The 16,527-nt window shown below is 35.5% G+C and overlaps 1 protein-coding gene across 1 annotated transcript in view; it reads right to left on the bottom strand.

The window, feature by feature from the left end:
* LOC129245695 (potassium voltage-gated channel subfamily H member 8) overlaps positions 1–16,527 on the bottom strand; it is a 216,844-nt gene that overhangs the window by 78,760 nt on the left and 121,557 nt on the right. The window contains exons 8-9 of the mRNA XM_054884034.1: positions 14,219–14,427; positions 7,267–7,286 (exon numbers count right to left, since the gene is read on the bottom strand). Of these exons, the coding sequence (XP_054740009.1) occupies positions 7,267–7,286; positions 14,219–14,427 (229 nt within the window). The remainder of the gene's footprint in view (positions 1–7,266; positions 7,287–14,218; positions 14,428–16,527) is intronic.

The following is a 16,527-nucleotide window of genomic DNA, read 5'->3' as shown; positions in this document are numbered from 1 at the left end:
AACTGAGGGGCTCGGGCTATAAGCTCAACCTCACTTATGGGCACTCAACCATCCTTAGAAACTTTGAGTTCATCCCCTGTCAACGGATCAGTGTATACCCCCGCTTAGTCCAACCGGAACCTTCTCCACTCATATTTCATCAAGGGAAGAGTGGACCGCGGGCTACACTTGAGAGAATTCGGATCCCCCTGACTACCTGTGGTCGGCTGCTGCAAAGATGGGCATCGTGCCAACTCAGGAGCGTTGAGCACGTACACAAACTTGTAAGGTCGCGAAATCCTTCTGGCCACGTGTGGACCGGGGGCGCTCGGGCGAGCTTCTGAGGTTGTCAAAATATCAGCTCTCTAATCTAGTGGGTTTTCTCACAGGTCGCATTGCTCGAAGAATGCATGCTGTAAGGCTTGGAGTTACCTCAAGTCCCTTTTGCGATGGATGTATGGAGGATGAGGTGGAATCATCTCAGCACCTACTCCTCTTACTTCTTTGCTGATATAGCAGGTGTTGACATTAAAAATCTGATGAATTTCTTCAGCATCACAAAGCGCCTCACGCAAACGCAGCACAGTCAACGTTTGTAATGCACACACTCTAATCCGCACGCTCCTAACCATCCCAGCACCACCCCTCCACTCCCTCTCCCTGCATCCCATAAGCCTTCCTCTCTCACCTCACCTCCTTCATAATGGTATCACAAAGGACTCATTCCTTGGGCAACCACACCAACCTAACCTAACCTTGAAAGATTTTAGATTTTACTTTCTAACAATTATTTCGTGGCATTTAATGCAAATATTTCTACTGTAGCTGCGCTCAGAAAAAATTTTTTTTTCAATTAATGCATGCCAATTCTAATTACGGTATTTTTCTCTTAAGCACACTTCGGTACACAGTGGTATATTTAGTTTGGACTTCGTAGATTAACTTCAAAAATTGAATGCAGATTTTTCTTAATATTGTTGAGTGTCGAGAAAAAAGTAGGTAAATTTGTACATTACCATCTTTATTTAAGAGCATCGTTAAAGTGCACTTTGCAATATTCAAATTTATTTATTCCGCTATATAGAAGGCGTGTTACGTATACAAAGTGGCGCAAAATTAATCACCCAGTTTAGCTGTTTTACTTAAAAAAAGAAATGATTTAGTGGAAATCTTAATTTGGACTTTCTAGTTCACAAGTGTCAAATATGATTGACATACGACGCCATTTGCAAAAACTATAAATCTTCCGATGATGTGATTAATCATAGTCTGAAAATTATAAATATTTCCATGAAACTGGTGCGCGTAATGTAGTATTAAATTAGATTTGTATGTAAAGTATATATATTTGACTATTATGTTGTAAAAAATTTTGGCACCATTTTGTGCATATTCTAAACTATTCAGGTTTTAGTGTGGAAAGATCTGTGTTTTAGTTGTGATTTCAGTTGAGAATTTTTTTTTTTTTTTGTTTTTTTGATGGTGGCCTTTTTTTCTTCACATAACACATGCTCGACATTTTGTTTTAGACGGGAGAAAGCACCCAACCCTCCCATCAGCAAAAAAAAAAGAGTTTCAAAAATCAAAGCCCTTTTAAAGTCACTTAAAACTTGCACTTTAGCACACCAAAATTTAATTGGCTACAAAACTGTGAGGCCCAAATTATAGAAGTATATAATATAAATATACAAAAAATATTAATATTAAGTAAGAGAAATAAATTGTCAAAACTTGTCAATAAGCTCCAGTGCTTTAAATTTTCAACACCATATATCCTTCGTATATTTGTTGCAAGATAATTAAGGTTTTAGAATTATTATTCTTTACTTCTATGTATGTTTTCAGCTATTTCTATTTAATTTTTTTATTTATTTTTTTAATTAAATAACTTTTTTAAGTGTACTACAAAATGTTTTTTTCTCGTTATATAAGAAATGTATCTTTCTCGTTATATCGTATTGCCTATCAGTATTTGCTGATTTCTATAATTGATTGTAGCTCTTTTTGTGAGCTTCTTTACAAAAATGTTTTTCTTAATTGTTGGGGTTTCACCGCTATTACAAAAATGTTTTTGTTAATTGTCAATATAAGTAATAAATAATATATTTATAGGTAATTGGCGCGTACATCCTTTTTGGGTGTTTGGCTGAGCTCCTTCCCCTATTTGTGGTGTGCGTTTACAAAAATGTTTTTCTTAATTGTTGGTGTTTCACCGAGATTCGAACCGACGTTCTCTCTGTGAATTCCGAATGGTAGTCACGCACCAACCCATTCGGCTACGGCGGCCTTTTATTATTTAGAACCACGAAATTCACGAAAAAGCAGAAAAAATAATTTTACGTAAGAGCTAAGTTCTTTACTAAGATCTAAGTTTTTTAATATATTTCATTTCACAATTACGAACCAAAGTTGTAGAATAACATTTTCTTATGCAAAATATTGACTTTATATAAAAGATTAAAAAAGAATTATTTCATAAAATAAAATTAAATAATAGGCACCAAAACGGGTTAAAAGAACCAAGCTATATAAGTAAATCATAATACTCTTACATATACGATTTAATCTAATGCATATTGCCCCTCACAGTTACAAATCAAACGTATTTTATCCCATTGGCTGTATATTTTACTACTACATCTTTAACATAAATTGCAATTGATATCCCAATAAATTTCCTTACCTAATTGGATTGACCTATTGGCCTTTCAAGCGGCTGTCATTCAACTACACACATTTCTACATACAAAGATAGTGAAAAGGGTCATAGTCAAGAATTGCTGACGTAAGCTGAAGCACATTTTAACTGAACTAACAACAACAACACATTAGCAAATGAATGATTAAGTAAAGAAGATAGCTTTCGCAAAGCAAAACAAACAGTGACAAATAATCCGTTAGAGGAGGCTACAAACACAAAAAACAAATGTCAACAATGTCACAGTTAGAAAAATATGCTGCGTATACAGATGTATATATCTACTATTGTTGTTGGTATATACCCGTATTGTTGCCTCAGCATAACCACAAGCTCGTGCTTGCAGACGTTAGCGGGTATACAGCAAGTCTGCGGATCATTGCAAAGTAACAGCTCGCTGTCAGCAAACAGACAAGCGAAATATCCAATGCAATGGAAAACGAAGCGGATTATGGAAGTGCGCATCTTTGTAATGTGTGTGTGTGTGTGCACAGTGTGTAGCAAATACATACACATGTTGTGTATGTGTATTATTTCCTATGCTAACGAGCGGAAATGGCTGACAGCAATGGGAAATTGTCTACAAGTGTCCGCTTCCTGGCAATACACACATAAATATTTGTACAATTTTGTGTATTTCAAGAGGGCATATGCCAACATATGCGCATACACGTGTACAAATATATTAGGGTAGCCAAACAACAAAATGTTTCTTCTTCATGCTACCTACAGCTATTGAATTTCTATGAAAAAAAAATAAAAAAAGGGTTTCGTAAATTTATTGTAAAATGTTTACGAATCGATATTATTTAAAGTCTCCTTTCTATTTTCCTTCAAAAATGTGGAAAACCTGGTACCCTATGCTTTATAAGCAAAAGTTTCACAAAATTTTATAAGGATCCTAGAAAATTAAAAAATGCTAAATTACAAAAACAAACTATTTAAATTATTTTAATATATCTTTTTTGTTTGGTTATTCATAACAAATTTACGGAAAAGTGAATTTCTCACATATAAATTCAATCCTATTTTTGAGTAGAAAAATTTTGCATAAAAGATAAATAAAAAAAAACCCCGAAAAGGTTTCAACCCAACACACCTGCACTCTCGATTTATCAATTGCGTCTTACCAGAAGTTTCAAGCAAATTAGTAACTCAGTTTTCTTGTAAATACACAAATAAAGAACGGTTTTTTTCTGGGAACGCCTGTAGTGAAATTTACCAGAAAACTCTTAATTTTCTTGCGATCTTTCAGAACCGACATTGACTTCGGCTCTACTTGACAAGTGTTTTATGTTCTCTTTAACCTGAGAGTCAAATATTCATAAATTTATTTATCCATCCATTGTAATATTTTTATCACTTATTGTAGCTCTCTGAGCAAACGGGTTACTTCAATCAACAAGCAAGCTTTGCAGGCTGAAAGAAGCTGCAGATGGGCAAAACTGATGTTACCTGTCATATCCGCTCGACTGTTAAGAAGCGTCCACCTTGGCTCCTTGGCACCACAAGATCTACTCAGATTTCTTCGGAAGTTGTGTAGATTTAAAGAAAATTAAAAAGGGAACCTGAGTGTAGTACAATGGACTAAGACAACATAGTGCTGTACTTGCTAGTTGGCCTGACAAAAAAAAAATAACTTTATTCTTTTATTCTCTATTCCTTCCTCCATTCACTCTTTCTTCCTTCTTTCATTTACTAACTGTATTCTTAACTCTTTCTTTTCACTCTTTTTGAAGTCACACATTTATATGGCTTTTGTTAGACAATTCAAAAAGTGGATGAAAAATAGTAAAAATGTTGATACGCCAACATTATGTTCCGGAGAATATATAAGTAATATGTGTATGTTCGACGTGAATATGAACTCAATGGGGTCATAACTAGGATTTATTGCATTATTTCGATCTCAACGCCATCTTGCGGATACGCTTTTTCAAGAACATTTGTTTTAATTTAGATAAAATCCTCCGATTATGGGCCCAATTAATTCATGAATATGATTTTTTGGAGTAGATATTTCGGTCCAACTATATGGTCACCTGAAAACATTTATTTTTATGTGATTAAAACGAAGTACAATTATGGAGCAAGTTGAACTATGATATTGAGCGATATTGAACGATATTTGAATATATCGATCCCAGTGCCACCTAGCAACTTCAAAAGCTTTCCCTCAAAACTTTTCTCATTATAATCGCCGTTGTATTAATGCCTTAGAAGGGTATAAACTAAAAACAAACAAACTTTTATAAAATTTAATTTACATGAATATAATTTATATACATTTTTAAAACTAAAATCAATTGGATTACTAGAGCAATTTTCTAATGACTGCTTGTGATTCAGTGAATATTTTTAGTTCACATGTATGAGTGAAAATTTTGAATAATTAAGACACTTCGAAATATCAAAAAAAAGAAAAGGAAGTGGTAAAAAAAGTGCGACCAGAAAAACACCCTGAAGTAGCAGATGATGTCTCGAAGGAAAAGGTCTAATCTTTTTCAATATCTACATGCAAATGAAAAGTATGTATTGAGAGAAAATGAAATTGAAATTTGAAAAAGATGAGAATTGAAAGCGCCGAGAGAATGGTAACTCCTAAAACAGAAAGAAAGCGATAGAAGTTGTGATCATTGAAGTCTAGCATCTATTTGAATCCCTCTTTTAAACTATAAAGCATAAAACAGAGAGATGGTTCCCAAATTACCGATTTTAGAACCTTCACACACACATTCTTTATAGACCGATACATAAACAGCCCTTATAGATAATTTGTTACTGGAAAGATCGTAAATCCAAGTTGAAATTTTATTACAGATGTAAACGGATTTCCTTATTTCATGACCGCAAAAACGATTAAAAACGGAAAACAATTTAATTGAATTACAAGCCAGTATATCGTCCACTCACGTCACTCACCGTCCCTTTAAGCTGCCCAAGCAGTAATGTCAATCTGAAACTGTTCTAGGTTAGCAAGCAGCAGCATGAGTTTTGCTGAAATGGAAAAACTCATTTGTCCCTACGAAAATAGCCAACAGCGAGTTTTGCTCAAATTTTCCTATTTCCCACATCCCGTTGGTTAATCTCTTGCGACAGTAGCAAGATGCGGTGGTTGTCAACAATTAATTTTTTATTACCTCCCACCGATGTACGTACACAGCCTTAGGCGCTTGAAGAAATGAATGTCAATTTTGTTGTGAAATAAGTAGTAGTGTGAGGAAAATCTTCACTACGTTTGAGGAACGTAATTTTTATCACAGCCATAATCGTTCTGTGCAGTCCAGCATTGAACTGTTAGTAATAGACTTCGAATCAGCTGCTTCCACAAGTAAAATGATGCGATAAGGGTTTTGCACAGAAAATTCTGTCAACATATAAAAATATGCGCATAATGGACTTACACCTACGTAGCGTTTTTCTCCATCACGTGAGAATCATTTGTGTAATTATATTATTTGTAGGAAAATGTGGAAAATTGTATGCACTGCTTATTAGTACTTAAACTTTATAAAAAAAATTATTTTAGTTTTTCTTTACAAAAATTAGTATATAAAAAATCACGTGACCCAAAGTACAATGAAAAAAAGTCTGCATCATTGCTCCTTGGAATGTTGATGCATCTGTAAAAAGTAAAAAAAAACCAGATTTTACGGCATTTTAAATAACGTATGTATTTTACGTCATAAATTTCACACTTTAATTATGTTTACGGAGGATGGTTCCATGTGTAGAAGTCTACGCAAGTGGAGAAAGTTACTGATCGCCATTCACTTGGGAGTGGCCAGGACGATTCTTCTGCATATGTTTCAAGCAGCTCACAACGTCCGGGATTAGCTCACGTATTCTCTGGGTAGCTTCCGAACACCCGTTCGGGATTGAGCTAACGTGAGAAGGCGAAGCATTCCAGGATAACTGGTTGTGCGCTGGGCTTGGGACCCGCCACTTAAAAAGCGCCCCTAATGAAAACAGCAACAAAGCCTCGGATGAGAACTTCCAACACTGATGACGACCCCTGCAAACGAAATAAGAAATACGTTTTGAGGGCATGCACCTGGAATGTCCGGTCCCTTAATGGGGAAGGTGCCTCTGCCCGGCTGGTTGATGTCCTCGTGAGAGTAAAGGCTATCATCACTGCCATCCAAGAGATGCGATGGACGGGGCAAGGCAAGAAAACCATAGGACCTTGTGACGTCTACTACAGCTGCCATGTAAAGGAGCGCAAATTCGATGTAGAATTTGTTGTGGGAGAGAGACTTCGTCGCCAAGTACTGTCGTTCACTCCGGTGGACGAGTGTCTCGCAATAATCTGCATCAAATCGTAATTTTTTAACATTTCGCTAATTTACGCCCACGCCCCGACCAAAGATTCCTTCTATGAGCGCTTGGAACGTTCGTATGAGCGCTGCCCCCGCCACGACATAAAAATCGTGCTTGGCGACTTCAACGCCAGGGTGGGCAAGGAGGAAATTTTTGGTCCCACAGTCGGAAAATTCAGCCTGCACAACTAAACATCCGGTAACGGACAGAGGCTGATCGACTTCGTCGGGGCCCGAAACATGGTAGTCTGCAGCACCAGATTCCAGCATAAGAAGATTCACCAAGCCACCTGGCTGTCTCCTGATCGAAAAACACGAAACCAGATCGATCGTGTTGTGATAGATGGAAGACACGCCTCTAGTGTATTAGATGTACGTACGATCCGAGGACCCAACATCGACTCGGATCACTACCTCGTTGCAGCCAAACTACGCACATGTATCTGTGCAGCAAAAAACGTACATATACCTACGCAAAGAATGTTCGACATCGAAAAGCTACAATCACAACAGACAGCCAGAAAATTCGCCACTCGACTCTCACTCCTGCTCTCAGAGACCACTGCCCAACAAACCGGCATGCACGAGCAATGGAGCAAAATTTCTTATTCTCTACGTACCGCCACCGAAGAAGAAATCGGATTCCGGCGAGCCCGAAAAAACAATTGGTACGACGAAGAATGTAATGCTGCCGCAGAAAGGAAGGATGCCGCCTGTAGAGCCACGCTGCGATCGGGCGCAACGCGAGCCATGTGGGATCGCTACAGAGAGCTGAAAAAGAAAGAGAGACGTATATTTCGAAAGAAGAAACGAGAGGCCGAAATACGTGAGTGCGAGGAGCTTGAGATGCTGGCCAATAGGAACAACGCCCGAAAATTCTATCAGAAAGTTCGGCAGCTTACAGAAGGTTTTACGACCGGGGCGTTTTCCTGTTAGAACAAAGACGGCGAACTGGTGACTGACGTACAAAGCATTCTCGCATCAAACTCTTGTCGGACAGTTACATTTTCTACCATAACTTTGTATCTATGGAGAATTTTTACAATCGACTTCCACAGAAATATGCCTAAAGCCATAAAGAATATTAAGACGTATATAACTCCTTAAGTAATTTTTTTTTTATAAAAATATAATTCGGCGTATGATAAAGACCACAATAATCCAATCTTCCAACCCAACTTTGTACAAAATTTATAAAAAATTCGATAAATGAAAAAAAAAATGTTTACCCAATTTTTTAATAAAATTTGTGTACGAACTTTTATAAAATACACAGGTTTTTAGTCGCTCAAAATGTTCGTTGTTTTTTTGGTAATTTTTTCGCATTTTCTCCATTTAAAAATATGTCGTACATTCGAACAATATACTAATCTTGAAGTACATAGTAAATAAAGTTCATATAAAGCTCCCCTTCAAAATTTGTGTTCATACAAATACACCTATCTACCTATTTGCTAATGAGATTTTAGTTAGATATGGTCTTGACTGAGTTTCCAGCAAAATTTACCTTTGATTTTAATTTGCACCTAAATAGCTTATTACTTCTGAGGTGAAACACAAATACTTATGTAATATCTGTGTAAGCACAGCCCGTATGCAATGAAGATATCTCACCAGACGACCCTCTTACCAAGTTTCCCTCCAATTTAAGATGTGACATGGGCGCAAAGTCAATTCATACAGTTTGATTGACTTTTAATTAGTTTGCTTAGCGATGCATACATATGTGTTGTTGTTGGTTTGGGTTTGATATTTCTTGCTCCGAACCGTAGCCATAACCTTAATAACAAACGCGTTGTATTAGAAATAGCAACAACAACATACATACATACAACTGCATGCGATGCTATCGAAGACAGCCTTACCTGCTAAGAAACTTTATAGGCAAGCTGAAGTTCACTACTGCTGAAAATTTCATAATAATTAACCAACAATTTGTCAAATTATGTGTTACACAATAATCCAACTATTCCGCAAGCTTGAGAATTCGTTGTCCCGTAATCGAGCTTGTGACATTAAGCCTTCCTATTGTTCGTTTTGTTGTTTATTGTTGGAATCGTGGATTCATATGCCTATTAGCACTTAAAGTTACTTTTTAATGCCACCACGCAAGTTATAAAATTCATTTTTAAAAACTTAAATACCGAGGTAAGCGAAAAAGGCACCTTTGGTCTCACAATTGATATAATCGCTCTCAACAAGCGCGCCTTTTTGTATTTTCTAAACTAAGTAAATCAGCAAGTGAAGTCTAGGCGAAGTCAAGGTGGAGTAGTTACTCTGATCAAACAAACAGACATAGCTAAAGTTTTGAAGTAATAGAGAATGAAACGCTTTTTCATAGCAGAAATGCTCTCTGCGACTCCAAAAAAGCCAATGGAGTGGAGCGCAAAAGCGGCACTAAAAAGGTGGAAGGTTTTGCGGACCATTAGGAAAAAACCTTTAAGTCGTATGAAACCAATCATGCACCACTGCCCACTAGTATACTTCAAGTTGAAAATCAGTTATCTTTTGGGTCGCTGTCAGAGATTAAAATACAGGGTGGGCCATATAGCGTTTGCTTTTTGAACCACCTATTTTTTTGAGAATGGTAACACAAATGACATGTCAAATGTGTTCATAATTTACTTAAAGGTTTGACATTTACTAAATGGGACGCTATACGCTTGCAGAAAATTGGGAAATATTTAAAACCTATTTCCAAAGTGGTGAGTCTTCTTCTTTTTTTCTGATGAAGCTCATTTTCACATCGGCGGCTAAGCCAATAAGCAAAATTGTCGGATTTGGGGCTCAGAAAATCCACACGTTACTGTAGAGAAGCAAATGCATCCACAACGAGTCGCTGTTTGGTGCGGTTTTTGGTCTGGCGGCATCATTGGGCCATTTTTTTCGAAAATGAGCGAGGAGCCGCGGTGACAGTAAAGGGCGAGCGTTACCGTGACATGCTCAACGAGTTTTTGTTTCCAAAAATTGAAGAGAATGACATGGACGACATTTGGTTTCAACAGGACGGTGCAACTTGTCACACTGCCAAAGTTATACTCGAACTTTTGGCTACCGATTTTGAAAACCGAATTATCAGCCGTAATTCCGATATCAATTGGCCGCCTCGGAGCTGTGATTTAAGCCCGTTGAACTATTTTTTGTGGGGAGCCGTTAAGGACAAATGCTATGCGAACCATCCAGAGACGATTGATGCTTTAAAACACGAAATCGAAGTTGCCATTCATGAAATTGGAGCCCAAACAATCAAAAATGTGCTTAAAAATTGGGTTGATCAAATGGCCTACTGTAAAGCCATCCGTGGCAGTCATTTGAACGATATTATTTTTTATTCATAAATGACAATGTTGAATCTTCAAAATAGAAAGAAAAGTTTGAAAAAATATTTACTAATTTTTTTTATAGCCGATTCAAAATGCAAATTTTACATGGCCCACCCTATACGTCTTCTTAAATCCAAAAAAAAAAAAAAACAAAGTCTCCTGGCTTCGATATTATCACCACAGAAACCTTAGAGAACCTTCCACAAAAAAGGAAACTAGTTAGACTTAAAAACGCATGCCTTAAGTTCAAATATGTGCCAGCGTACTGGAAATTTTCAGAACTACAAAGGATTACAAAGTCTGGCAAAAGTCGCCACGAAGTGTTATCATACCGTCCGATCTCCTTACTATCTATAATGTCTAAGTTACTCGAAAAATTAATTCTGCAGCGATCACAGCCTTTTATTGAAAATAAACCACTTATTCATACTCGCCATTTCAAATTTCGATCAAATCACTCAACAGTTGAGCAAAATCATCGAATCACAAGCGTAATAGAAGAAGCAATCGAAAAGAAGAAAGTGTTCTCTATATTTCTCGATTTTGCTCAGGCGTTCGGTAAAATATGGCATGGACTACTCTATAAATTAAAGACCATACTTTCAAAGAAATTTTCGGATATTTTAATTCGTATGTAAGGAATAGATGTTTCAGGATCAAGGGTGATGGCTGTTATTCAGGTCTTGAGCCGATAAATGCCGGGGATCCACAAGGAAGTATTTGATTTTTAATTGCTAAAATTTTTTTCTCGTATTTTTACAATTTTTTCCTTCTTATGAAATTTTACACTACACTAGTGGAGTAGACTGCATACGGATTACTGATTTAATTTAATTATTTAGCCTAAGTCCACAGTAGCCATAGCTATAGGCTCATTGTATTTTATAGTTAACTGTAAATACAATTGTCAATAAAAACAAAAAAAAAAACATAATAAAGTATCATACCTTTTTGGATAGCTACAAATAAATACTAGTTCTTAAAACAATTTGCAGAATAGTTCACCTACACTAATTTTTTTTCCAATGATGGGAAGTAGGAAACACTCAGTAAAAAATCTTAAATTCAAAATTTGATCAAACAGCCAATTTTAACTGTCCAGATTTAGTTCAAATTTTATTGATAACTTTTATTATCTGGCATACCCTTTAACTAAAAACCGAAGAAATATCGGACCTTTATTTAATGTTTAAAAAAAAATGTACACGAATATCGAATATATCGAAAACGCTTAAGTTTTGGGCATCCTGCCAAATAACTAAATTAAGGGGGGAGCCTGCTTTAGAGGCTTCATAAAATCGACTTTTTTTGTACACAAATGTCTTCGCAAACTATTCAAGAATGTTTCCTCAAAATTTCAGAAGCAAATTCAAAATATTTTCGCAGTTACAGAAGAAATTGTGAGCAAGCGTCGAGCAGGTATACGAGCGGATTTCTTATATACAAAAACTTTCACGCGCGATTTCTCGGTTTTTTATATTTACGATTTTTTCTAATTGGCGGGAAGATAGGGAAAAAGTTAAACGTCCTATCGAAACGAGATAACGTTGAATGTATTCGAAATTAAATTCTCTTCTAGTTGAACCTAAAAAACCTTAAGAAAGTTATGATTAACCCACTTTTTAAACAATCTAAAGTGAATTTGTTTTTCTAAAATAATGAATTTTTTTTTAATTAGCGATAAATTGTTGAATTTCTCACTTTTTGTTTAATTTGCTTGGATTAACTAGAAACTATACTATATTAAAATACACTTTGGTTACAGATGAAAATTGTGACCTGCATCTTTCCCGCCGTGCGACACAGGCAAAATATGACATAAATTTTAATGAAAAAATTTGAGAAGACTGTTGATATATATAACAATAACACCTGAAAGTTTCGTTTCAATCGAATATTTCTTTCCTTCCCAAAACAGTCCACGAAAAAATCGATATTTTGAAGCCTCTAAAGCAGGCTGCTCCCTTAAGTAAATATAATTAATGATGTGAAGTATAGAGAACCACTTTTCCGGTAGCCCTATATACACTCTAAGATGCCTTACGACTTTTAATTTTTTTCATGTCTCAAAATATTCAAAACTATTGAAGGATAAAAGTTTTGAAAGACATTTTTCTCTTGAATGCAAAATCAAAGTTTAATTTTGTCGGAAGCAAAACAATTTAACGTAACATTAAATGTGAAATTATTTTTTCTTTTCGAAATACACTTTTTTCATGTTTTGTATACCAATCACAGTCTTCATAAAGTTTATGTACACGATCAAAAAAATAATTATAATAAATAAGTAAAAGTAGCCGACTTCATTTGATCAGTATGTAATAGCAAATATTTTACCTCGAAACACTTTTGTACCAATAATCTACGGGGGCTAACGATGTACTACAGTTACTAACTTGTAAAATAAGTTTCTGTTTCAATAAGAAAACACAATTTTATGGTTCGAAATACACTTTTTCCAAGCAGGATTCCAAGTTATGAATTACACCCCTGTAGTGAGAATCTGGAAGGGCTGCACAGTTGTTATGACCTCGTCATATGATGGAAAACTCTTGTGACATTATCCTGATGGAAAATTTTTTTCTTTTGCAACCTGGGTCTTTTTTCACAAAAGAATACTATTCAGAATCTATTGGTTTACCAGTTTGCACACAGTCCACAAACAAAATTCCTTTCCCATCCCAAAAACTGATGCTAACACTTGCCTGTGCAGCAACTATTGCGCACATGGCTATCTCAAACCCAATACTTCAGTCAAAATATTGCCTGCCCTGCGCAATGAGATACCTGCGATTTCTACTAAATCCCTTTCAGTCAGTCGACGATTTTCCAATTTTTTCTTCGATGTCTGATGTTGTTGCTGTTTTTGGACGTCCTTGACATGTATCATATTCAACGCTTGTAGACCCACGCATTCAGCAACCTGTCTACAATACAAGTTGATGACGAGAAGTCCTTATACACTTTTCAGCATTTTTTCTTTGCTTTTAAATCATCCAGAAATAAAAATTCATTGACTGCGCAATATTTGATTTCTTCCATTGTAGAAAATGCTGTGACACGCCGATACTTGATGGCTTGTAAGCAAATAATGAATTGACAGATTGAAATGAAACTTCACATGCGTTCATATGAAGAGTGTACTAACCTGACAAAAGACTTAGGCTAGTAGCAATGTCCTCTCTTATTGATCAACGTAGTAAGTGTTTTGAAGTCGAATTTGTTTGGGATAACCAACACAACCTGGTTCTTAAGTCAGAGGTAAACACATGTCGAACTTATTTTCTCTTCCGTAATATCCTTGATATATTTTAATATAGGCCGGTGCGAATAGCAATAATTGAATATCTATATAATATGATTATTTATATATGAATTTGTGTGTGGCCCACTTGTTCGCTACCTGGTAAAATGTCTTTAGAACCAGCAATAGCACTAAATCTCTAAAAACTATACTTTCGGAAGAAGCATATATTTTTTTTTAGTTTATACCACCAGCTTGCTGCATTTATTCATCTGCAAGATATCATATACTCGTACAATATATAAACGTGCAATTTGTCAGCCAGCACCACCATTACACTACTCTGTGAATTCGGCGAAAGCATTCCGTGTGTATGTGTGCGCCAGCCTTTGTACTAGCTACGGCTGTTAATCTATGGTAAAACTATCTCGTACACATATATGTTATTCATATCTATATGCATGCAAGGATATGTTGAGGTGTACCAACTTACTGTTCGGTCACACCGGGCGTATGAGTAATTTTCATATGAAAGCAAAGAGCAGCTATGCAACACATTGCGGTATTTCGCATTCACTTAAGCTACAATACATACACATGCTCATGTATAGCAATTATTCATGAATATGCATGCTTACAAAGTATTGCGTTGCACTCACCTATATCCCAGCCGCTATCATTCATCATATACTCCTTTTCGGCAATGACATACCAAATACAGGCCAACCAGTGCGCCACCAGGGAGAAGCAGAGCATCAGAAGTGTCAATATCATGGCGGTGTATTGTGAGTATCGATCCATTTTTTGCAGCAATCGTGCCAAGCGCAACAAGCGTGTCAATTTCACCAAATGAATGTGTGATTCCTGTGGGTAGAAAAAGAAAAGACGTGAGAAAAAATTAAAAAAAAAATACTTGACGATGCCTGCGTATTGTGTGAAGGAAGAATTGATGCGAAAAGTTTGTTTTTCTTTGAATGGAAGAAAAAGAAAAGCGGAGAAAAACAAAGAAGTGAAAAATTCGCCGACTAAGCAAATGGTGACTTTTTTAATTCAAACAAAACCCGTGTTCAGTATCTTTTTCTTGCGGAATATGCAACGTGACACCGAAAATCCGAGCAGTTGATGACAGACTGTTGCCAAACTAAGTTAATTGAAAGTGTGTCAACGATTGCAACAACAGCGGTAAAAGAAATGTAGTCTCAAGTGCGGATATCAATATGAGCGTTAATTGCTGATTTTAAGATTTTAAGAAGTTTCGGAATGGTCCAGAAACACAGCATTCCTAAATCCGGCAACAGCATTCGGCATTTTAATATACATACATATACTAGTTTTACTTAAGACAAATAATTTTCTGTCCTCTTTTTAAATTTCCCTTTTCACGTACAAGCACTGTTCCGATTTTAATCGGCAACTATTGCTTATTACATTTAAAATATTTTTGTAGACAGCAAAGCGCGTAAAATTAAGTTTCCAAACTTATCCATTGCGCTATCATGTAACCGCAAACAAAAAACCATACTTCGTAGGAAAGTGTTGCCAGCCTTGGTTATATTAAGACTCAACTTGCAATTTTGATCGTTGACAACATTTTTTTAATAAAATTCTATGCCAAATGTTCCTTTAATTTTTTTTTTATTAGTATTTTCTTTAATTTAACAAAAAAAAATTATAAATTATATTATCTCGAGATTCATATGCGATAATCACGATAATGGCTCATACTTCCGGAAAAAGGAAATTAAAATAAATAAAAAAATTAACTTACTATAACAAAGGGACGCGAATCGCTCAACAAAACGACATCTATGTTCGGTATACAATTTTGGAAATGCTCTAGCCAAAAGTACAACTTCTCTAGCTCTACGAAATAGGGACAATCAACGTGATCTTGGCGAACCAACTGTGACTGAGTTAAGGAAGTAATTTGCCATATCTCATAAACAACGACTAAAAGTTATGAAGAGCGCGTTGCAACTACTTATATATTGTAAAATACTTATTAACACAAGTTAAATTATCATATGAAAGTTGCTTATTAGTTTCCTTTTTAATATATGATACTAGGTGCAATTATACAAAGCTTCTAATCGATGTCTAAGAATCGTTAATAAAAAAATAATATCTATGAACTTGAAAATCTTCTCAAACGCAGAGCCGACATACTGGCCAGTAAACTTAAAAAAGGTTCCTGACCACGTTGATTTTTGTGCCATCAAAGGTATGATCCAGGTAAATCCAGTCTCGATCCTTCTGCAGACCATTCGCCAGTGATCACTACTTCCACTACCAACTTTACACCAGCCATAAAAATTGGACTCATTATAAAGCCATTTTGACGTTGACACTGGGCATCGGAGTTGATCTTAAAAGTGAGGAAGATATAATCGAGGCTACCGAATATTTAACAAAATGCATACAGGAAGCAGCGTGATCATCCACCACTCCTGTGCTAGGAGGCAAACTTAACTAAAAACGCCTGGTAAGAAAAACATGGCAACAAACAAAATATTCTGAAGGTAAACGCCGTTTCATAAATCATCAAAAAATATAAAAATATTGTTTAAACACAAACATGATAATGAAATGAGTCAGTTTCTACGCGGCTTGAAAACTTAATTAAAAAACAAAAATGTTTAAAAAACTTTAAATAAACGTAACAAAATGTAGTTAAATTACAAAAAAAATTAATTTAAAAAAACAAAAAAATATACGTTTTTTCTTTCTGGCTCACTGATATTTGTAAAAAAATTCTTAAACAAAATATTTTAAATTTGTTTAAAAAAATGCATTTCTTTCAACTTTCCTGTAATTGCAAAAAATTAAAATACTAAAACATTGATTTTTGGAATATCCATTTTTCGTAAAAAAAAATTCGAAACAAATGTGTTATAAATGTGGAAAAATGAAATTAAATTACCATTAAAATACAATTCTAAGAAAAACTCAAAACCATATATATTT

This window comes from Anastrepha obliqua, chromosome 4 (genome assembly GCF_027943255.1).
Source record: "Anastrepha obliqua isolate idAnaObli1 chromosome 4, idAnaObli1_1.0, whole genome shotgun sequence".
Lineage (NCBI taxonomy): Eukaryota > Metazoa > Arthropoda > Insecta > Diptera > Tephritidae > Anastrepha > Anastrepha obliqua.
The sequence above is the reverse complement of the archived record's forward strand: the minus strand, read 5'-3'. Positions and strand labels throughout refer to the sequence as shown.